The sequence below is a fragment of the Lynx canadensis genome, chromosome A1 (genome assembly GCF_007474595.2).
Source record: "Lynx canadensis isolate LIC74 chromosome A1, mLynCan4.pri.v2, whole genome shotgun sequence".
Lineage (NCBI taxonomy): Eukaryota > Metazoa > Chordata > Mammalia > Carnivora > Felidae > Lynx > Lynx canadensis.
Window position 1 is genome coordinate 179804554 of NC_044303.2, and position 23263 is coordinate 179827816.

The 23263-nt window shown below is 36.3% G+C and overlaps 1 protein-coding gene across 1 annotated transcript; it reads right to left on the minus strand.

Annotated features, from left to right (window-relative positions):
- Window positions 1–353: 353 nt before the first annotated feature.
- On the minus strand, window positions 354–20725 carry SPDL1 (spindle apparatus coiled-coil protein 1). The gene is made up of 12 exons (XM_030327787.1): window positions 20581–20725; window positions 15722–15908; window positions 13443–13619; window positions 10961–11155; window positions 10245–10394; window positions 10047–10145; window positions 9858–9968; window positions 7305–7445; window positions 6771–6874; window positions 5951–6138; window positions 3473–3815; window positions 354–856 (listed from the first exon to the last, which is right to left on the minus strand). Exons 2-12 carry the CDS (start codon window positions 15878–15880, stop codon window positions 709–711), a joined length of 1815 nt encoding a protein of 604 aa, XP_030183647.1. The 5' UTR covers window positions 15881–15908; window positions 20581–20725; the 3' UTR covers window positions 354–708.
- Between the last annotated feature and the right edge of the window lie 2538 nt (window positions 20726–23263).

Consider the following 23263-nt stretch of genomic DNA (forward strand, 5'->3'; position numbering starts at 1 on the left):
TGTGTGTGTGTGTGTATATATATATATATATAAATTATATGTACCAGGGAATTAAGAATTTCTGAAGTTTCATTTTACTTCCTTTATCCCCTTTTGATAACAATGTGTTATCTATACAGAGTAAAAAAATAGGGGATCATTTATGGCAGTTTTAAGTTTCAAAATTATATTTTTCACATGCTTGAGACTTAAAATTTAAATCACGTACATGAATACAAAGATGAACATAGATGCTTTAAACACTGATAAAATCCAGTTACAATATAATATATATTTTTAAACTAAGTTTTCTATTTTTATAATATAGTGAAAAACTAAGTTCATTAAAAAGTACATAGGAAAATGTAATCGTTAATGATTTGTGTTCTTTCCAAATATGTGACTTAGAAGGTATGTGTTAATGACACTTAAAAAATCCATATACAATGCAACAAATAATTTATAATAACACTTTCCTTCAGTTATTAGTTTATTTACTGTCATTAATAGAAGTTCCATGAAGAGTCATCATTTAAGGAACTCTCCTGCTTAGAATCACAACCAAATTTTAAACATTTGGTCAGAGGAACATGAAAATGCCAGGTCTTAGCACAACAGGTAGAAAGAAATAACCTACAAGGTTGTATACTTCTGATAAAGACAATCTTAACAAAGCTCCAAATCAACCTTTTGGGCAAGTGGTACCTTACTCTCATTAAAGTAAAGTCCTTACTGCTGAGGGCACTGGGTCTCTGGAGTTGATTTGGAGGACACGTATACAATAGGATGTGATTTCTTACAAGTTTCCTTTTCCAATTTGCTTGCAGTTTCTTTCCTTTCTTTAACTTCTGTTTGAAGCCTTGATTCAGCAGCTAACCTACAGGCATTAAAGCATCCACTCTGAATTCAAATATGGTTAAGAAAAATTACAGAAGAAACAATCTTCTCATATAATGGGCCTCTAATGAGACATAATTGTTTGTATGTATATGAGGAAAAATTATAGGTGACTCCAATACCATTAAGAAAACTAAGTAACTGCCTCTCTAAAAGAGACTTTTTACGTCAACAGACTTAATATTTTAAATGTCCAAAGAAATATTTTAACGCCGATAAAAGTCATGGCAAAGCCTAAATTTAAGAATTAAAATATAATGGGATGTCTACTTTAAGCACACCTAACAAAAAAATTTAAATGCTAGAGCACAACTTTAATGTTAACATGACCTACAAAAGGAAAACACAAGATAAAAATAACATGGAATACTGAAGTGCATGAACACATGGCAATTTGTCTCATAAAAGAAACACAAAACTTAAATTGAATTTTAACTAGCAGAATAATCATTTATGAAAAAACAGTGAAGATATATTTTAAAAGGTTTATAAAGATTTAATAGCAAGATTATCAGTTAAATTTATAAAGCATGCAATAGTGAAGTCCCCAGTAAACCCATATTTACTATTGTAATATTATCATAGTATTGTGTGTCTAAGTTAATCATGCAACGAGCAAAAGGCTGGAAACATATTGAGTTAGCAGATGGACTCACACATACACAAAAACAAACGTTTTGTGGTATTTTATTTGTTTTTGTTTCACTAGCCAGACAAAATTCCAATGTGCTACTTAATTTGAGTCAAACAAGTAGCTAAATACATTTGCTTAAGTAATTTTTATCAAGCAAAAAAGGGCAGAAAAAGAAATGAAGACAACACAGATAGCAAGGTCTGCACTGATTAATTCTGGAACTGCACCTCCAGAAATATACAATGGTCAAGCACACTTACACAATGAATCACATATATACAAACATAACCTATTGACTTCATTTCAAAACTACTTGGAACTCTGTGTGTGTGTGTGTGTGTGTGTGTGTGTGTGTGTGTGTGTGTGACTTATAATTTATTTGAAGTTACTTTTTCTTTGAGAATATTAGGCTTTTACCTTATGAGACTTATAATATTACTATATAAAAATTCAAGGAATGGAGTAATAAATTATAGATGATCTGTGAACAATGCTGACCCCTGCAGTCAAAAATCCTCATATAACCTCTGACTCCCCCCAAACTTAACTATTGATAGCCTACTGTTGATTGGAAGCCTTACCCATAACATAAACAAGTGATTAACACATATTTTATATATGTATCATATGCTGCATTCTTAAAGTAAATCTACAGAAAGGAAAATGTTAAGAAAATCATAAGAAAAACACATTTACAATAATGTATGGTATATATATATATATATATATATATATATATATATATATATATATATATATATAAAATTCGCATGGAAGTGGACCTGCACAGATCAAACCCATGTTGCTCAGGGGTCAACAGTCCTTCTCTTAATAATAATAGCTGCTCACATTGTTGAGGTGCTTTCACTGTACAGTACCTTTAGTAGCACTGAAGACTTATTAAAAAAATCAGGCAAAACATACAAAACAGCCCTTTTACAAAGGTGGGCTATGTCTTACTATCTTAACTCAAATACACACTAGTAAAATGTCTTATTCTGTACCTTCCCATCAAAGACTCATGTAGCCCTAGTAGCACCTTAAAGATCTCCTTTTAATAAGTAGACAATCCAACCTGTTTTCACATCAATATGTTTAATTTTTAAAATGTCTAAAGATACTCATTTTAAATGCATCTATCATTCCATCGCATACAGACATCCTTCATCATCTTTTTATTACCTTCTCCATTCTCATTCCTTTTTTTCCCTACTCTTGGTCCTGCTACACTTGCCCTGAGCCTGTATCTTATTTTATCCTAGCTTCAGTCACTGTTACCTACCTTTTCCTTTCACTCACTTTCTCTTACCTTCCAATCTCTATTATTTTAATTTGTTTTAAAGATAAGGCCCTTAAAATGTTAATTCCTATAGACACATGTCTGACACTTCCTCTTTGAGTCACAAACTCAAACATGCAGAAACTACAGGCTTTGAAGTTTTGATATAAAAATGAAAATGAATTACCTTTGATATTTAAAAATGTCAAAATCAAAGCTGTTTCTTGTAGACTTAGGATAAACAATTTCAAAAGCCATAAAAAAATTTCACCTAACAGTTTCTAGAAGGCTGAAATTTCTTAGACTACTAGAAAGCCCTTTTAGGACGTAAGTTAATTTTTCTTTCATGGTCACTCTTGAACTAGGGGAAAAATAACCAACTATACATTTCTTGAAACCAACAAAACATTCAGAGATGTACTAGACTGTGGTATTTCTGTTTCTTGAAACAGCAAAGTGTAACTCTCGAAAATAATTCCCTTATTCAGGAGTCCTTTCCCTTTGTAATCATTTTAGTTTTTCTTAAAGTTTTAAAAAAGTTGAAGGTAGGCAGATGAAATTGGGGAATTATACTACATGCAATACTAAGAAAATAGATAAAGAAACAGATAGCACAGTTCATGCAGCGATAGAGAAGAGATGGAGAGGTCTGCTGGTTGCCCTGAGGAAAATAGGACACTGACCTGGGAGAATCCAGGGTGTTTCCACTTCTTTCACTTAAGACTTCAGAGTCTGCTGAAACTCCTATAAGTTTTACACACTTCTTTTCCTTCCTTGGCTGAGTATCCATGGGCAGACTCTTATGAGGAGACAGAATGACTTCTGGTGTATTTACAGAAACTGTCTTTTCTATCTGCAAGTTGTTATTTTCTGAATTGCTGGGACAGCCCTGTGCCTCCTCTTTCTGAGGTGGTAATCTACAAACTTCTTCCTCTACTGCACTTTTGGCACATAAACTGTGAGGGGTGGTTATATCCACAGGCAGGACCTCACGCCTCTTTTTGGCCACAGGCACTTCAATTTTCTCTGAGGATAAAAACATTAAAAGTATATTCAGTCAATAAGTCAAAACAAAGACACTGTAAACATAAAAAGATAGAACTAGTTATATTGGTTTTTCTTTTCCTTTTCTTCATTCTTTTAAAACCCACTTATCTCTTTATTGAAATATATTGTTTCTGTCTTTTATCCTTTCTTTTTCATAGACTTCACTAACTGTATCTTTTAAAGGTTATCTGGCTATAAATTTTCCTTGGGAACTCAAAAGATTTGGCTCTCAGAATTAACACTTATATGTTCTCTTCTGATATTGTGATAAAAGTTACACAGGGCTTTATAAGACTTCAGCATGGAGGTGAGGAAGGATGCAGTGGCTAAGAGTCAAGGAATCCAGATACAAATCCTCATAGTAGTACTCTGTAGCTGGGTGACCTGGAGGAAGTACTTAACCTCTCGAACTTTATTTTCTTTGTCTGTAAAATGGGGATTAAAAACACTTACTCCACTCAATATTGTGTGTTGTAATGACTACATGCAAAGAACAAGTCAAATTCTCTATGGCAATTTGTGCTTATTAGCCCCACCCACAAAGTATGTTCAAAATCTGAGTACTTCCACTGTGGATACCTCCCAAGTTCAAACCATAGTACGTCTCACTGCAGACTACAGCAATAGCCTTCTACCCCCACTGCCTAACATAACATCATTCCACCCCCTTTGCAGGCATACTTATAGTAACTAAATTAATTGTTCTATCTTTTCCCTATCCTCATACCAATGTGTTTTTCATTTTCAAAATCAAAATTGTTAGTGAAGGTGGGAGAAACCATGGGTGGACATGGGGTTGGTGTCCCTGCTCTACACTGTTCTTTTTATATCATTATCTTCCCTTTCTCTTGCATCAGATAGATTCTCCCTGAATCAACTAGATGCACGATACTTTCCTCTGTTTGCAGTGTTCAGTTCAGCAGACCTTTGAAATTCATAATGTGTAATTTTTAAGTAGGAAAGCCTATTAGAATCAGCAAAGAGAAAAAGGATGAGAAGAGCAGACTTTTTAAACTATAAAAAAGCTTACTATTACTGACAACCTCCCCACTACTATTGAGAATGACATGAGTCATGAACAATAATGACAGTCTTAGGTATGTGAACAGCATAGGAGCAAAAACTGGCTGAAAATCTATAACCTAAAACATGTAACAACACTTTTTTTTTTTTGCTTTAAGAACCATCACGTTATTAGGCTTTGTTTTATTTTTGGCCTTTTATTTTTTAATTTACAAACAGACAGTAAAACTACTCTTTTTTAGTATGTAAGATGCAAAGCCTATATATTAAGGCTATTTTCTACCTCAGTGATCAGACTTGCTAGTTGTCCTCTAATATCTGTCCCACTAGTCTTCCTCAATAATAGATCCCCCAAGAATATACTCAATAATATTGTAATAACTTTGCATGGTGACTTATCATGGGGGGGTATCATTTTATTATGTATAAATATTGAATCATTATGATATACCCCTGAAACTAATAAAATATACGTCTATTACACTTATAAAAAAAAAATCCCAAGATGTAGTTGGGAATATGACCCCTTAGAATCAAGATTGCCTTTCTCAGCTTTTCTTGCAGGGGAGTCATGTGACTCAATTCTACTCAAGGATTATACTGATGAACAATGCAAATGAAGCCTAGATCCTGACACTCTGACCAGTTCTGGAATGTCTCTTCCAGACTTTTGTAAGGGGAAGAATTAATACCTATCTTTTTTAAGTCTCCATTTTTAGGTTTTCTATAAATGGTATTAACTAATACAGAGCCCAAACATCAGTTGCCTCAACAAAATCAAACTCTTTGGTATTATGTAGGGTGTCCGCAATCTTAAATGGAAAAATCTCTAAGGTTTTCAAACCTTATCAAGGCTCTAATATACAGATATCCAACAGAATACCTATCATATTCATACATACCCAGTATCCAGTTCTCTTAGAATTTTCCTACATCTTTTGTAGGAGTAAATCTGTTTTATTAGATACAGGTACATAACCATAAATTAGTTTGTAATGGGATTTGCATAAAGCTGTAGTAAGAAAAAAACTTGATATGATTTCTCAGGGTGTCTCATAATTTAAAAGACAACATAAATGAGACATGCATACCTTCAGGTTCATACTTCAGTTTTAACTCATCTAATTTAGCTCTCAGTTTCATATTTTCACTTTGGGAGAGCTGGAGGCATCTTTCATTTGCAAAAAGTTTTCTTTCAATATCCAAAGCCCGTTGGCTCTCAAATAATGCTTTCATTCGCTGTATGGACAATTCACCTTTAGTGCTTTCATTTTCTTTGCTATATAAATACAAAAAGGAGAATCAAGGAATATTAAAATAACACACAATATACATACATATTTTATACACACACACACACACACACACACACAAGGTATATTGTTACTGCAAAATCTTTTACTGTATACTTGAACTCTTAGACAAAAATACATTTTTGGGGGGTTTTAGATAAGAAAGAAACAATAAACAAAATAAGCTTTAACAATAGCATTTTCAAACAAAAAAATGTCATGCATTCTTCAAAGGAAATGGACAAAGGGGCAAAGTATTATTTCTGCAGTAATGCACGTACAAATAACTTAACTTTCAAGTTTTAAATTAGGTGATATTAATCTTGAAAAATTTAGAGTATAAGTACATTTTCTGTATTAAAGTTCTTTTCACTTACCAGTCTAAAAAACTAAACCCAAAGAAATCAAAATCTTTAATTATTCATTGAAAATATTTTTTCTTCAATAACCAGCACTAATTATATCTTCAATATATCTCATCTGCCACCAATATATTTTTGTTGCTTTTCTTTTCCGGAATTTCTTTTGGCAATGTGAAAACAAAAATTTGTAGTCACTAATACTACTTATTATAAGCAAGTCAAGAGTGTGTCCATCTTTCTAACCACCCAACACTTACTTTAAGTTGTCAAGCTTTATCTGAAGTAAATCTGTATAGTAAGTGTTATCTTCTGGAGTGTCAGAGTTGACGGACTGCCTAGATTCCGTACTTTCATATAAACTCTAAAGAAAACAACAATTCTTATTACTCAAAATGAATAGCATATTGGGTTAATACAGTTGTCCTTTGAATAGCACAGGTTTGAGTGGTATAGGTCCACTCATATGTGAATTTTTCACAGTAGAGTACTGTAAATGTTATTTTTTCTTCCTTATAATTTAACAACACTTTATTTTCTCCAACTTACTTTATTGTAAGAATATGGTGTATTATACATATAACATACTAAACATGTGTCAATCAACTGTTTATGTCATCAGTAAGGATTCCAATAAACAGTAAGCTACTAATACAGTTTTGGGGGAGTCAAAAATTATGCAGAGTTTTGACAGCACAGGGGTGGGCATCCCTAACCCCTGTGTTGCTCAAGGGTCAACTGATGTAAGATATTCAAACCAAATCTGGCTGCACTATTGAAGGAGTTACACATACCTTAAATTTCTCCAGGTTTCTGATTTCACCTAAGAGGTGTTTAATTTCACCGTTCTTCTGCTCCAGCATGGCAAGCAGCCGCTCCTGTTGCTCAAACTCAGTTTGAGATCCTTTCATTTGTAGCAATGTCGCAATTTGTAACTGGGGAAAAAAAAAAAAAATTTACAATCCCACCCCCACCGCCCACAGAACTGAGTTGGGGAGAGGAAAATTCTAACAATAACATTTTTGGTATAATGCATATTTTGTACTATATTACCCCCTGAACTCAGTTTGGAAACAAAACTAGCTATGTCTAATTTAATAATCTAATAATTTGAAAATATTTATATCAATAAGTTTAGTTATAGATATAACTCTGAGTACTTATCTGAATACTTAGGAGTAATATCTGATAATAAAAATTATTTGTACTTCTGTGAAACATAAAATTGAAATGAATGGCTATGATCCAGAAGCATCACTTAACCAGTAAATAAACCTGCTCAAATGCTATAATGTTATACTTTACTCATCACATCCACTGTCATTAAGGGTCTGCTGGGGTTTTTCTAAAATTTTGATTAACTTCAATAGTATTAAGTGGGAGAAATTATGAAGCTACTTATATTTATAAAGGTGAGATTCACAAATGAAAAGGATAGAAAGCAAAGGTAAAAGTCATCTAAGGACACTGAGGGAATCTTCAATACAAATATAAAGAAATTTATTTAAGAGCAGCACCTAATTATGACTCCACCTAAACCTGGAGTTGCATACCAGCCGAAAGGAAATTAACTAGAATCTAAAATTACCATTCCTTTCTGCCTTCAGAAAATTTTGAAGTTCTAAAAAGTATCAGTTAGTTTAAATATAGTTTGAGGAAAGCAAACAATGATATTATGTTGCAGTTATGGTCACAAAGGCAGAAAGATGACTTCTAACATTTTTAAGGACCCATATTTTGTTCCACTTCAGACTAGAGTCTAGACACATTTAGCCTAAGAAGATTCAGAATGCTGCTTGTTGTCCCAATATCATGGGAACACTGGGAGATTAACAATAACCCAACAAATATTGAAAGAAAACAAAAAGCAAATGTGAGAAAATTTACAAAAAGTGTCATTCCTGGATTGGGGAGAGCCTCAGTAAACCAGGCAGCACAATCAAAATCCTTAAAAACCACAGATCTTTATTAAGTCAGTACTTCCTTCTACGCCAAGCACCGTGTAAGCATTTTACTATACTTTTGTTTAATTCCAGGACAATTTAAGAGGCAGGTTCTATCATATCTACTTCATAGATGAGGTGACTGATGTTCTGAAAAGTAAAAATACTTGTCTAAGGTCACATAGCTAACAATGGATAGAACTAGGATTAAATCCCAAGTTCATCTAACACCAAAGTTTAATTATGACTTTTCATATTTCTTTGTAAATCTCACCATCCTAAATAAAAGGCAGGAAACCCTTCGAGACTTCCAGTTACCAGTTAAGCAAAACAGTTTAAGGATCAGGATTCTAAAAGCTGGGTACAATACTACAATCTTTATAACTTCCACATGTTTTTCTGTTACTGCCTGTTTGACTAAAATGACCAAAAACCCCTTAAATCAAAACATGCTTGACTTGAGGAACTGCAAGAAAAGGAAATCTAAATCCCACTCTTTAATAAGCCTTTGCAGGAGAACTGAAGAATGGTGAGAGAGCTAGCTTCCATTGAAGTAGGAACCTTAGGGCTGTGCTAAGAGATGCCAGGACAATAGCAGGAAATAAAAACTTTTCAAGTTCTTTTCCCTACTACACAAACATTTATACATTTCTGGCAAAGTTATTGAGCAACCATTAAAAAAAAAATTAATGGATGCTAACTATATTACTACTAAATATTTACTAAGGAATTGATTAAATTTTTTTTTTTTTCAACATTTATTTTTGGGACAGAGAGAGACAGAGCATGAACGGGGGAGGGGCAGAGAGAGAGGGAGACACAGAATCGGAAACAGGCTCCAGGCTCTGAGCCATCAGCCCAGAGCCTGACGCGGGGCTCGAACTCACGGACGGCGAGATCGTGACCTGGCTGAAGTCGGACACTTAACCGACTGCGCCACCCAGGCGCCCCAGGAATTGATTTTTTAAATAAAATACAATAGATCTTTTAGTCAATTTTAAAATGTAGATTTTTGGGGGTGCCTGGGTGGCTCAGTTGGTAGAGCGTCCAACTTCGGCTCAGGTCATGATCTCACGGTTTGTGAGTTCTAGCCCCGCATTGAGCTCTGTGCTGACAGCTCAGAGCCTGGAGCCTGCTTTGGATTCTCCTTCTCTCTCTGCCCCTCCCCACGTGTGCTCCGTTTCTCTGTCTCTCAAAAATAAATAAATGTAAAAAAAAAAAAAAAAATTAAAAAAAATTTCAATTAAAAAAATAAATAAATAAATATTTTTTTCTAAAATCATGCAGTTCTAGAAATAACTAAGTACATTCTTTGAATAAAAAGATGCTTTCTTTGATATATTTGTACATGTAATATGGATACAAAATAGGTTTAATAAGCCTCCAATTATGATAACTCGATACCTTCATTCTCTGCATCTGTTCTCTATTAAATGCATTTTGCTTCTTTAGTGACTGATACTTGACTTTCATACTGATGAACTGACGTTCCATTGCTGCCCTTCGATCTTCCACCTAGAAAATATTAACATGTGTAATTATTCTTGTATTAAGTGAAATGCCAATTGAATCAATGGAGTATTTGTTAAGTACCTCTGCAAACAAAGAATTGCCTTTACTACTGGGGTCCAAGGCTTGCTGGAGGGCCTGGTCTAATTGCACCTGAAGATCTTGATTTGCTACACGAGCTTTCTAAATTTAAAAGAAAACAATTTAGCTGATAGGGGTTAAGTTAGCAAGGAAACAACTTATTATAAATTGGAAAAAATAATGTTACCGTAATCACAGTACCTCTAAGGCATTATAGTAAGAAACTGCTTCTTTCTCTCGCTCCTCTTTTTCTTCTTTAAGACGGTCTACCTGGCGCATTAAATTAGTACTAAGAAGTTCTAGTTGTTCTTGTCTATACTGTAATTCATTCACTTCTTCTTTGAGGGTAGTCTATTCAACAGGAATTGAAAAAGAGGAAATTCTCCTCAATAAATCTTTCATTTAGCAGCTGCTCAGTTTATCAGCTGTGGTTCAAAACTAAAACTAAAGAACTAGTCAAAGGTTGTAAGGTGCATCATAAAATAATAAAATTATATTTTTCAGCAGGGAACAAGATGAAAAGGTATCTTTCTCTCCTGTGAAGTTAAGACTTTAATTTTTAATTAACCTCAGCCTACAATAAAAAAAAAAACAACCTACATTCATATGCATATCAATTTCCATGAAACCAACATTTATATAGGGTTTTTAGACACAAACCAGGATCAGTTAATGACTCTAAATTCTTCCAGAGGTTTCATTAATCGGAAGGTAGTCTGCTTTACATAATCACATAATTTAAAGCTTTACTATGCATGAAGTAATCCACCTAAAAACTCTCTAAAATATTTTTTAATTAGTTACATCAAAATTAAGCCAAAAAGTATTTCAGCCTTAAAATTATAACAAAAACATGTAACAAAAATACGCAAGAAAAAAAAAAAAACCTCTAAGAACATACATGCCATAAATATTACCTTCATACTTTCCATTTCAGTCAGCTCAATTTGAAGAGCCAGCATCTCTGAAGACATACTTTCGTGTACACGCTCAGACATTATTCTCATTTCCTCTGATTTACATGAAAGGAGTTCCTTCTGATGATCTACTTTGTGCTTCAGCTGCTTTTCACTAAGCCTAGCTTCGTCTAATTCTGCTTTTAGTTTTTCTAACTAAAGTAAAAAAAAAAAAAATGAAATCTTAAAAAATCAAAAGGTAATTGAAGGTCATCAGAATATATAGTTGCAGTACAAATTATTCTGGTAACTGCAGTATAACTATTTTGGAAGACAGTCAAGCTGAACAAAACAAATTACATTTTCATATAGTTCTAAATCTTGGAAAACTGAAAATATATAGTTTAAAGGGAACAAACTTATAGCAGAAGGATGAATTTTTAAGGGAAAGCCTAGATTTAGCCTATTTCATTCCTCCTATGTAAAACTGGTAAATGATTGTATCAACCATTCCTGGGTTACTGTGAGGCTCTCAACTGAGATCAGGTGGATAAAACATATAACACAATGCCTAGTATTCACTACACAATTTCTGTTACCAACAAAAAACTTTTGCTTGACGTCCAGGGTTACAATTATCATCTATATTGAATTATCTTCAATTGGGTATCAACTTTCTTAGATTATATCCTGATATTTTCTATTTAAAATATAAGAGCCTTTTGACTTACTTTCCCTTTCCTGTTTTCATAATGTGAAAAAAAAAAAAAAATTTAGCTGAATGATCTATGTTGGAACGACTGACTGACACAAATTTACTACATGATGAGACGATTAGGGTTTCCTATTTGGCCAAGGCTAGGCATCTTTTAACAGTGATATGCTCTGTCTTACAAACATACAAATAGTCCATATTAGTAATCAAAGTAAGTCTGGACTTGGCCACTTTGGCTATTGTGTGAAGAGTGAATGTTATGAGTAGCAACAATGGAGGCAGGCTACCTGGATAGAAGGTTACAATAGTAGTCTGGAGGAGAGATGATGGTGATCTGGACTAGAATGGTAGCAGCACACATGGATGTTTTATAGATTAGGTTCTTAGAACTTGTTGATGGATTATATGTGAGAAAGAAGTGAAAAATTTCAGATAAAATGTGAAAATTTTGGCACAAGTGACTTGAGAACATCCGTTAAGACTGAAAATATTTTTTGACTAATTTAGTCTTTGCTCCACCAAAAAGCCATCTCTTATATAGGTGGCTTTGCCTCAGACTCTGAGTATTTCCTACATTACTCTTTTACTCTTTTTTGTTTACATAATGAAAGCCACTGCTAAAACGAAAATAACGTGGCGAGGAGTGGGGGAAGAAGAATGCATCATTATCAGTCATTGGTGTCTCAACTTAGATTAGTTTCAGACAACGCGGATTACTGTTTGCCCGAATGAATGTAAGATGATTCTATTACCATGAAAGCATATTTTGATAGTCATGTTTTTCTGACAACATTTTAGGAAAAAATATAACCAGCTCAAATATATAATTTCAATGACATCATTACTTAAAATAAGAAAATATAAAAAGAGAGTCAGTTTAAAGAAATTAATTAACAGTACAGGTGGTACAGATACATAGAAATCTTGAAGGATGGTACACGAAACAATGAAAATTAGAAAACAGGCTTCTGAGAAAATAGGCAAAAAGTCAGGAGAGGTTTTGTAGAGAGGGGTCTGGGAAGTAGGGACTCTATACAAAGAGGAGCCATGATAAAGGTTCTGGATTCCTTAGAAGTAACCTGAAGGCACTGGATAGTTGGGGGTACCAGAAAAGAATGGACAATTTCTATTTATGCATGAAATGAAGCCAGTATAACATGTCATTAGACTAAGAACAGCAACATGGACTTTAGAATCAGACAGCTTCAGTTCAAATCTCAACTGATTTCTGTGGTTTTGTCCAATTTACTCACTCTGTTTAAACATTGATTTTCTCATCTGTTAAATGGAGACAATCATGGTATCCTCCTTAAGGAGTTGTTGTAGGAGGCAGATCATATGTTATCAGTTAACCTTCAATAAACAAACTAGAAAGTATCAATTCTAATGTATGTTATTTTACAATAAATAAACTACGGGTTTCTTCTGTAGAATTACAAAGTAGATCACTAGTTGCAGTGAAAACTAGGAGACCAGTCTTTCTAAAACGGGACTGCCATACTATGCACTTTAAACAAGGTCATGGTGGTTAGTAAACTAAAACTCCATTCAAATACCCAGTTAATAAAATTAAATAATTGTATTCAATTAGTACAATGTTATTAATACAAGTCCCTCAGGTAAACTTGTTTCTCAGTGTTCCCACTCCCAACATTATGATGATGGAACCCTTGATCTCGGCTATTATGAATAGACAATATCAAGAAAATCATCATCACCTAACATTTACAGATTGGTAATTCCATAAGCATGAAATATTTTTGTCTTGACATACATAGAAATCCAAACCTTAGTTTTTAGTTCATTCACTTCCTGTCCGTGGCTTCTGCTTAGTTGTTCTTTTAATTGCTCCAGATGTGTTTTCTGTTGTTGTTTAACAGCTTCACATTCAGAGCTCAAACTTTCTAACATTCGACTCTTAAGCTCAACTTCTCTCTGAAGAGTATATTTTTCTTGTTCATAATTCTGAAAACAGATTCAATTATAATCCAATTATGTAAAACTAACTTAAAGCCATCATATATAAGCACTTCTCACCTTGAACTGTTTCATTCCTACTTCACCTATTTGCTGCTTTCTACCTAACCAGCACATGTTAGATATGGAGTAACTTTGTAGCTAATCAGTCCTAAGAAAACCCAGAGGCTTTCAACCCATGCTACTCATGTGGTAATTGCTTCTATGCCCTGTTAAGGAAAAAAAAGGTGTTCATGGAATGTCAACATGTCAAGTAATCTCTGCTAGGGAAAACAAAAACAAAAATAAAAACAAAACAAAACATTTTATAGCACTTCAGCTTTCCTAGTGAGAATTACTTGGTTTGATAATGATATGCTCTACTTATGACTCTGAAAATAAAATAGTGGACTAGGTAAAAATGAAATACTAAATTAGACCTTTCAGAATGTAGTCATCTGAGAAATGTTCACAAGCGATTTCTCAAATGAATATAGCGCAGAGATAAAAGGAGGATTTAAGAGGGCTTTTGCTTCTGACAGGGAAGTTTAAAGATTAAAAAAAGCATTAGTTCAAACTCCTTCAATAAGCTGTTAAAAATAAGAGAAAATTAAATAAGAGAAAAATAAGCAAGTTATTTTTACTTGCTGTACTTAAATACTGAGATCAAAGTTTAACCATATTACTGAGCACTTACTACATAAAACGGAAAACAGATTAATTCATTCTTTCAATAAATGTGTGCCAGACACTACAGATACAGCAGTGAACAAGACAAACAACATTCCTTCTCTCATGGAGCTTATAATCTGATTTAATTAGCTGGATCAGTGAATGATGGCAACTTTACAAAACAGTCAGGGAAGGTCTCTCAAGCTGAGGTAACATTAAACAGAAATGTAAAGGTTGAGGACTCAGTCCAAGGGTTGGGACAGGGAATGAGCAATGCAGATGAAGGCAACAGCAGATGTAAAGCCTGTAAGGCAGGATTAGTATAGCTAAGAACAAGGAAAAATAGTTAAAGATGAGGTCAAAAGTAGTTAAAGATGAGTAAAGTAGTTGCCATGGGTCAGATCACATACAAATCTGCAAACCCCGGTAAGGAGTTGAGATTTTGTTGTAAATATAATCGGAAGTCATAGGTGGGCGTGTGTGCGTGTTTAAGGTTTATTTTTGAGAGAGAGTGCACACAGGAGCAGGGGCAGAGATAGAGGGAGAGAGAGAATCCCAAACAGGCTCCATGACACACTGTCAGTGCAGAGCCCAATGCAGGACTTGATCACTTGATCCCACAAACCATGAGATTATGACCTGAGCCGAAATCAAGAGTCAGATGCTCAACCAACTGAGCCACCCAGGTGCCCCCATAGGAGTGATTTTAGCAGGGCTGTAACATGGTCTTTTGTTTCTCTTTCAATGGCCACTTGGCTGCTGTGTGAAGAATGAAAGGTATGAAATGCAATGAGGGAAGCAGGCAACCTGGTTAAAAGGCTCCTGTAGTCTAGGGGACAGATGATGGTGGTCTGGATCAGAATGGCAGTAACATAGATGGATGGTCAAGTTCTTAGATCTTCCTAATGGATTAAACATGAGAAAGAAAGGACACAAAGATATTGAATAAAACTCCTAGAAATTTGCCTTAAATTATTTACGTTTACTAAGTAAGCTAAATTGCAAGAGAATGTTTTGTTAGCAGGCAGAGAATCAATGATTCTGTTTGTTACATTTGAGATGTCAATTAGTAGGCAATGGAATATACAAATCTAGACTTTAAGGGTAAAGTAAGGACCTGGTATAGTGTCATAGGACATTTAGGTATTATCTAAAGCTATGAAACAAGTGAGGTCACCAAGGAAGACTGTAGAAAAAATAAAATCTAAAATCCAGTATGTGCTAAAGAGAACAATAACTTTTCAAATTCAGAACACACAGGGTCAGAAAGAATATTAGGAATTCATTTACTTCAGTTCCTTTTATTAGAGATGGGGGTGAGTAGGAACTAGAACTAAAATCTTCAAAAAGGAATCAAACTAATATTAATAATTTCTAGACAATACAAACCTTCAATAGCTAAGCACACCCTTATAAACAGAGGAGTCCCAGGGTCCTACCTCAGTCATGGTCATCATTTCATTACGACATTTATCCAACTGATTCTGCAACTCATTTTGGCTCTCTACTAGTTGTAAACCATATTGTGCAGCTTTTAGTCGCTCTTCTTCAACCTCTTTGAGCTTGCATCGAAGATCTGCAATTATATCTGCCTCCATGATTTTTTTTTTTTTTGCTTCTGGTCTACTGTAAACAGAGGAAATGTAAGTACTTAAGCTTAAACAAAATACTCCATACAGTAACAATAATAATAAAAAAAAAGATACATCTTTTCCCCTAATACTACTGACATACAGAAAAACATAGCATCAAAGATATTATTCCAGACTTTTAAATGGTCAAATTTGCTTGTTCTAAAAGAAAGGTCTGTTAATTCCATTACCTGACTTGAGACCAAATCAGAGGAAAACAAAAACAAAACCTGAACACACTTGTTTCTAAGAAATGCAGGGAACTGTTCAGTTGTGTGCTAAGCTTCTTAAATACTAAGGTTGGATGGGTCTCATACATCACTAAACAGGTAATCAAGTTAAGAGAACAATGAAAGAAATCAAGAAACTTTATAGTAACATGACTGCTAACTTAAAATGTAAGAAGGCAGCTTTGAATAAGGTTTGTAAGGCAAAGACTCTCAGGTCCACAATTTTTTGAAACAGTGTTAACTTCTTGAACACATTAAATATGCTTTATTGACAACATGCTCCTAGTATTTTCCTAGTTATTCATAAGAAGACATGCAAAACAGAATCATGTTCAGAGTAACTAAAGAACATTTCTCTCATTCTAGATTTCTAATCAATGACTGAAACATTGTATATAGAAACATTCCACTGTAACTGGACCTTACTCATGATCCTTTCCAAATTGGTCCCAGTCTCTCAGGCCAGATTTAAACTCAGCTTTGCATTCAAAGAGCAACAGGCTATTAATAAGGTGTTTTCCCACTCTCCAGTCAATGTAGTCATTCATTCACCAAATTTTTTTTTTTAATGTTTTATTTTTGAGAGAGAGAGACAGAGACAGAGTATGAGCAGGGGAGGGGCTCAGAGAGAGGGAGACACAGAATCCAAATCGGGCTCCAGGCTTTGAGCTGTCAGCACAGAGCCCAACACGGAGCTTGAACCCACAAACTGTGAGATCATGACCTGAGCCGAGGTTGAACGCTTAACCAACTGAGCCACTGAGGCGCCCCCAACAATATTTCTTAAAGCCTATGTGCTGAGCTCCATTCTGGGCATTTCAGATCCATCAGCATCCAAATGGACCAAAAGAAAAAGCACTCTTCTTTCATGAAACTTAACTTCCAGTGGGAGAAGATAAGCAAAAGTAGTATAATAATTAAATGCATTAAAGTGGAAATAAAATTAAAAAAAAGAACAGGATAAGGGAACTTAGAAGAGGTAGGAGTATTGTTAGTAGGATGAAATCTAAAATAAGCATTGGGGGAAAAGTCCTCAAGGGACTTAGGAGCAAAGCCTTGCAGAAGGTAAGAGAATTAGCCATGTACCTTTTTCCAGAAAGATAAAGGAATAGAGGTAGAAGGGTAGCATTAAAGTGGAAGGAAACCCAAGGAATGAACAAGAAAGAATTTAGATCAGAAGAGAGAATAGGCTAATTGGGCTATTGTGAGGACTTTGGCTTCTACTATGGGTGAAAGTGAGATTCATTACAAAGTCTGGAGTAGAGATCTGATATATTTAAAAGGATCATTTTGGCTGCTATGTTGAATAGTTTGGAGGGGAGCAAGTGACAGACCAAGTGAGATGATTGCTCACATGAGAGTGGTTATATAAGGAGTACGGAGAAATGGTCAAATTCTGCATGAAGCTTGGACATAAACCCAACATGATTTTTTAACAATTAAATGTGGGGTGTATAAAAAAGAGAAAAGTCAAAAATATCTCCAAGGCTGGCCTGAGCAACAAGTGGGGCAGATTTGCCATCAGTTGAAGCCACAAAAATTGTGAGCAAAAATTGTTTTAAAAAAAAAAAAAATCAGGGGCTTGCAGTGTCTGGGTGGTGCAGTTGGTTAAGCGTCATGATCTCACAGTTTGTGAGTTCGAGCCTTTCATCGGGCTCTGTGTGACAGAGCCCGCTTAGGAGTGTCTGCCTCTGCCTCTGCCTCTCTCTCTCTCTCTCTCTCTCTCCTTCCCTCTCTCAAAATAAATAAACTTAAAAAAAAATCAGGGGCTTATGTTTTGGACATCATATATGTCAAGTAACCAGTTGGCTATACTAGTAGAAGGATCTGGGCTGGTAATATAAACCTAGGAGTTATTAACATAAATCCTTGAGCCTTGGTATCTCCAGAGTACGAGCATAATTAAACAGAAGAGGACCAAGGTTTGAGGCATTAAGAGGTGGAAAGAAGAAGTAAAGTGTACTTAGGCATGACCAATGAGGTAGGAGGAAAACCAAGAGCATGTGTTATCCTGGAAGCCAACTGAAATGGGTTGGAGAGGATGGTGGGAAAATAGGAAAACAAGTAGTTTTGCTGCAAAGGAGACTACTAGATAAACAGGGCAGTAGCTGAAAGGGGAATAGGTTTGTCTTTTAAAAACAAACAAAAAAAAAAAAATTAAGAAAAAATAACAGCATGTGTATATGTCATGGGATAGATCCAGGAGAAAAGAAAAACTGATGCTAGAGAGGTCATGGCAAACTGCTAGAGAGATGAAAAGACAACGAGGTCTAATGTACAGGGACTGATTTCAGAAAGGAGCATGAATATTTCATCTAAAGTAAGGGAAAGCAAAGTATATGGGTACAGACACTGATAAGTAGGTAGATTAGTGGTGGGAGTCTGCATAAGTGCTCTTCTAACTGCTCCAATTTATCAGTGAATCAGGAAGCAAGGTCATTAAGAATGAAGATGAAATGGGAGATATATGATTTTAGAAGACAAGAGGGAAATAAAAGGTATCCTATGTTATCCAGGGCTGGCAGTTACTGCTCTAAAATAGAAGACCTTTCCATGGGTGCCTGGATGGCTCAGTCGGTTGAGTGTCTGATTCTTGATTTCAGCTCAGGTGATGATCTCATGCTTCATGGGTTCGAGCTCCACATTGGGCTTCACCAGCTCCATGTGCTGTCAGCTTGGGACCTGCTTGGGATTCTCAACCCCTCTATACCCTTCCCCTGCTCACTTGCAGACACTCTCTCTCTCTCACACACAAAATAAACAAACTTTAAAAATAAAATATAAGACCTTTCCAAAGCTTGGTGATGGGGCTAGGCACTAATTATTGCATTGTTAGTAATAATAATAATATATACTCCGTGAGAATCTACTATTTGCCAGACAGAGTGCTTCAAATGAATTATCTCATTTAACGGACATAAGTTAAATATTATTATAATCGACATTTACCAAAAAAAAGGGGGGGGGGAACTAGCCCCAAGACATCCTGGCCAACAATATCAAGGAAGCCAAAAAACTAGCTCTCATTCATTCAAAGACTTGCTAGAATTCTTATTGTGTGTCAGATACTATGCTATTACTGAGGACACAATGATGACCCCAAAACTAGACAATACCCCTGCCTTCTTGAATGTAAGTCTGTTAGTGGAAAGGCATTAAATCAAATAAATGAACTGTAAAGATTTATAAGTGTGGTAAGTGCAAGAGGGAGAGATGTATCAGGCTGTAACATGGAGGTTACATGGAGGTTTCCTCAATTGGGAAGTGGGGTGGGGACAGAGCAGGATTAAGTATGGGCAAGAAAGATTTCGCTGAGCAAGTAACTTTCCAGCAAAGGTCTGATGGATGAATAAGAGTTAACCTATAAATCTGCAAAGAAGTAGCCAGGGTTGAATAACTACAGCTAACAGGTGCCAGACATCGTACTTGGTGCTTTGCATATGGTATCTAATTCTCTCAACAACTCCGTGAAGTATAAGGTATTTCCCCCATTCACACATGTGCAAACGGAGGCACAGAAAGGCTTAGTAACTTGGCCGGGGTAATCAGTATGTGGCTGAGATGGGAACGAGGGTCCAGCTCCGAAGCCTGGTGCTCCTAACCACATTTTAACCTCTCAGAAACATAACAAAGCATTCAGGAGGCAGGGAGCTCAGGGATTCAGGCTGCCTTAGCTCTTACTCCACTTCCACAACTCACTGGCAGCATGAACTTGGACAGTTTAAGGTCTTCTTTGCTCATCCATAAAGTAAAGACAGTAATATCGACCTAACAGGGTTTTTGAGAATATTACACCAGCTAAGGGATGAAAAGCAATTAGAACCTGACACGCAGCTGTCTGCGGCCGCGCTGTCCAACGGAAATAGAATGCGAGCTACATCTGCGATTTTTAATTTTCTAGGAGCCAGGTTAAAAAAAGTAAATACGGTGAAATTCATGTTAGCAATATTTTATTCAGCCCAATACATCCAAAAACGCTATCATTTCAACATGTAATCTTTATAAAAATTATCAACGGGCCATTCCTCCTTTTTTGTAGTCTTCGAAATTCAGCCTGCATCTTCCATTTTACAGCACTTCTCAATTCAGACTGCCACTAGTGGCTAGCGGCTACCGTACTGGACCGAGCGGACCCGGTGTTTGTTATCACCCGGAGGCCCAGGCGAGCGACCCCGTATTCCGTACAGAGGCAGATCACCCGGAGGTGGCCACCCGGCCCAACGGAAGATTGAGACCGGCTCGGAACCTGGTTGAGAAGAACTCCGGGTTCCGCTGAAGAAGTTGTTCCTGCTAAAGGCCTCCGCCGTGACCCGGACCCCAAGTTTCCCTAGGCCCTGCTTTCCCCCACTCCCCAGAGAGCACTCCCCTTTGCCGCTCCCACAGCTCCTCTCCACGCGCACCTCCCTCCAGGACCCTTGCCCCTACCTCTCTCCTCACCCTTTTCCCCCTGCTGCAGCCAGCCGCTCGAGACGAGGGCTCACGGCGCCCAGGTTCGCGATGGCAACCCCACTTCACGACCAGAGTCGTCTACACATTCATTCAGCTAGTTCTCAGGTAAGCGCCAGGGCTTTTTGAATGCTGTTCCCGCGAGAACTCACAGGTATCGCGAGATGTTCCCCCAAGCCGCGCGTTAAGGAAAAATTGGCAGGAACCTCCAATTGAGCGCTCCGCTCCGCCTACTGCGACTGCGCACGTGCACGTGGCCAGACTGGGGCTTTGCGCAGGCGCAGACGTAGTTCTTTAGCTGATCGGCTTTACTCAGAGTTGTTCTGCGTGTCTTCCGGCGTCCACTTTGAATTGCCATATTGTTTGTTTATTCGCCATTACCTTCGGGAGAGACAGTGTCACTAAAAGGCGAGACGGTGGGAAAATCTGTGGTGTGCAGAAGCCTCCTGCTTCCTACCGCAGACTGGCCGGCTTGCGCTCCGAGGGCCATGCCCTCACATATCTCCCCAGAGTTCCAGGAGTCTGAATCAGTGTGACAGTGCCTAAACTCATCAAAGGACAGAAGCACAGTTACTGTTATAGAACAGGATGACAGGTATCATTATAATGGCATTGACATTTGTCATTACAGTGTTAAATTCTATGCGGATTATATCAGTTAAGTCCACAAACAGCCTTAGGAGGTAGGTAGTACCCTCTCTTTTTACTAAAGAAAACAGCCCCAAGAAGAAAGGTATATTGGTCAAATGGAAGAGCTAGAATTTGAACTAATTCAGTCTGCTGCTAGAGGCCAAGCTCTTGCGTACGTGTTTAAATAACGAATTTATGTTTTGTAAGCCCGATGTCTATTCATAATTCAAAAATTTAAGCAATCAGAACTAACAATAGCCAGAATATACTGAGCAATTCTGAGTCCTAGTAATTGTTCTAAAGGTCATGTGCTTTGAGATCATCTTTCTTGCCTACTTGAGCCCTTGGCCATAGCTCCTCTCTTTTTCATCATCAGTGTTTTTCTTCCCTGGTGGATCTTAGCAGCAAATAAGCATGCTGTAAGGACTTACATCTCAAAAAATAATTCTAATCTTCCTTGACTCCAGCCAGCTATTTGCTTCCCTTGATCACAAAATTCCTGGGAAAAAAATTGATACTGACTATCTTCATTATCTTTCCTTTTATTCTTACATTTTTTCCCCACTTAAGGTTTGGGTCCCCACAAGTCCAGTAAAAATGGCTGTTCTCAATGTCACCAGTGAGTTCTGTCTTTCAAAATTTATTACTTAGTCCTCATTTCTCTTGTATTATGGCAGAGGTGATCAGTCTTATTGAGTCTGGCTTTAGGTCTTAGGGTGCTACACCCTCCTTGCTTTCCTCTTTTCAGTTTCTTTTGTGGACTTCTAGTTCTTTTTTTTAATTTATTTAAATTCAAGTTAGTTAATATACAGTAGAGCTCAGTGATTCATTCATCTCTTACATGTGACACCCAGTGTTCATTCCAAAAGGTGCCCTCCTTAATGCCCATCACCCATTTAACCCATACCCCCTACTCAACTCCCCTCCAGCAGCCCTCAGGTTGTTCTCTGTATTTACGAGTCTTTTATGGTTTGCCTCCCTCTCTGTTTTTATGTTATTTTTCCTTCCCTTCCCCTATGTTATGTTTCTCAAATTCCACACATGAGTGAAATCATAAGCTATTTATCTTTCTCTGACTTACCTCGCTTAGCAGCATACCCTCTAGTTCCATTCATGTTGTTGCACTTGGCAAGATTTCATTGTTTTTGATCGCTGAATAGTATTCCATTATATATACATACATATATATGTATATATGTATGTATATATATACATATATATATGTGTATATATATATACACATATATATATGTATATATATATATGTGTGTGTATATGTATACACACACACACATCTTCTTTATCCATCCATCATTTGATGGGCTTTTGGGCTCTATCTGTAATTTGGCTGTTGTTGCTAATGCTGCTGTAAACATTGGGGTGCATGTGCCCCCTTTGAATCAGCATTTTTGTATCCTGTGGACCTCTAGTTCTAACTGAGTGAGGCCAGACAATGAAGGGTTGACATAGGTTTGAAGACTGGCAACAACTGATACCTTCCAGTTGCCTAGCAGATGTACTTTGGGTCTGAATGAGCCAGGTGCTTGTTCATTTGTCATCACTCCTGTGTTCTTGAGCAAATGAAATTCCATTTTCCCTATCATTTAACAAAGATTTCTCAACCCAACTCCATAAGTAAGACAACATTCTAGCCTAGGTCAACCATGATCTGAACTTCATTTTTTTTTTTTTTTGTTACATGAGAAGGTAGACCTACATTTCACTAATGTTTATTCCAAATCTAGGTTTTAATATTTTAAACTATTAACTGAGTGGCCACAATGTGTTAAGCATAGTGGAAGGAATTCAGAGATGTGATAATCCCTACCTCTGTCTGAAAGATGTTCAGAATACAGTAGGGGACTAAAAAATAAAACATAAATAACTACAGGGCTATACATAAATGCCATGTGAATAGTACATACCTTATACTAAAAGAGTTGTGTGAAGGGAGAGGTCAATTTTGTGTGGGTGCTCCTTTAAAAAAAATTTTTTTTTCAATGTTTATTTATTTTTGGGACAGAGAGAGACAGAGCATGAACGG

What these genes read in the sequence shown, in the direction of transcription:
- SPDL1 (XM_030327787.1), bottom strand. Translation starts at nt 15,880, where the DNA reads ATGGAGGCAGATATAATTGCAGATCTTCGATGCAAGCTCAAAGAGGTT. An exon ending in GCAATTCTTTGTTTGCAGAG is followed by an intron (nt 9,969 to 10,046) that starts GTACTTAACAAA and finishes AATATTTTCTAG; the next exon opens with GTGGAAGATCGAAGGGCAGC. An exon ending in AACAGATGCAGAGAATGAAG is followed by an intron (nt 7,446 to 9,857) that starts GTATCGAGTTAT and finishes TTTTTTCCCCAG; the next exon opens with TTACAAATTGCGACATTGCT.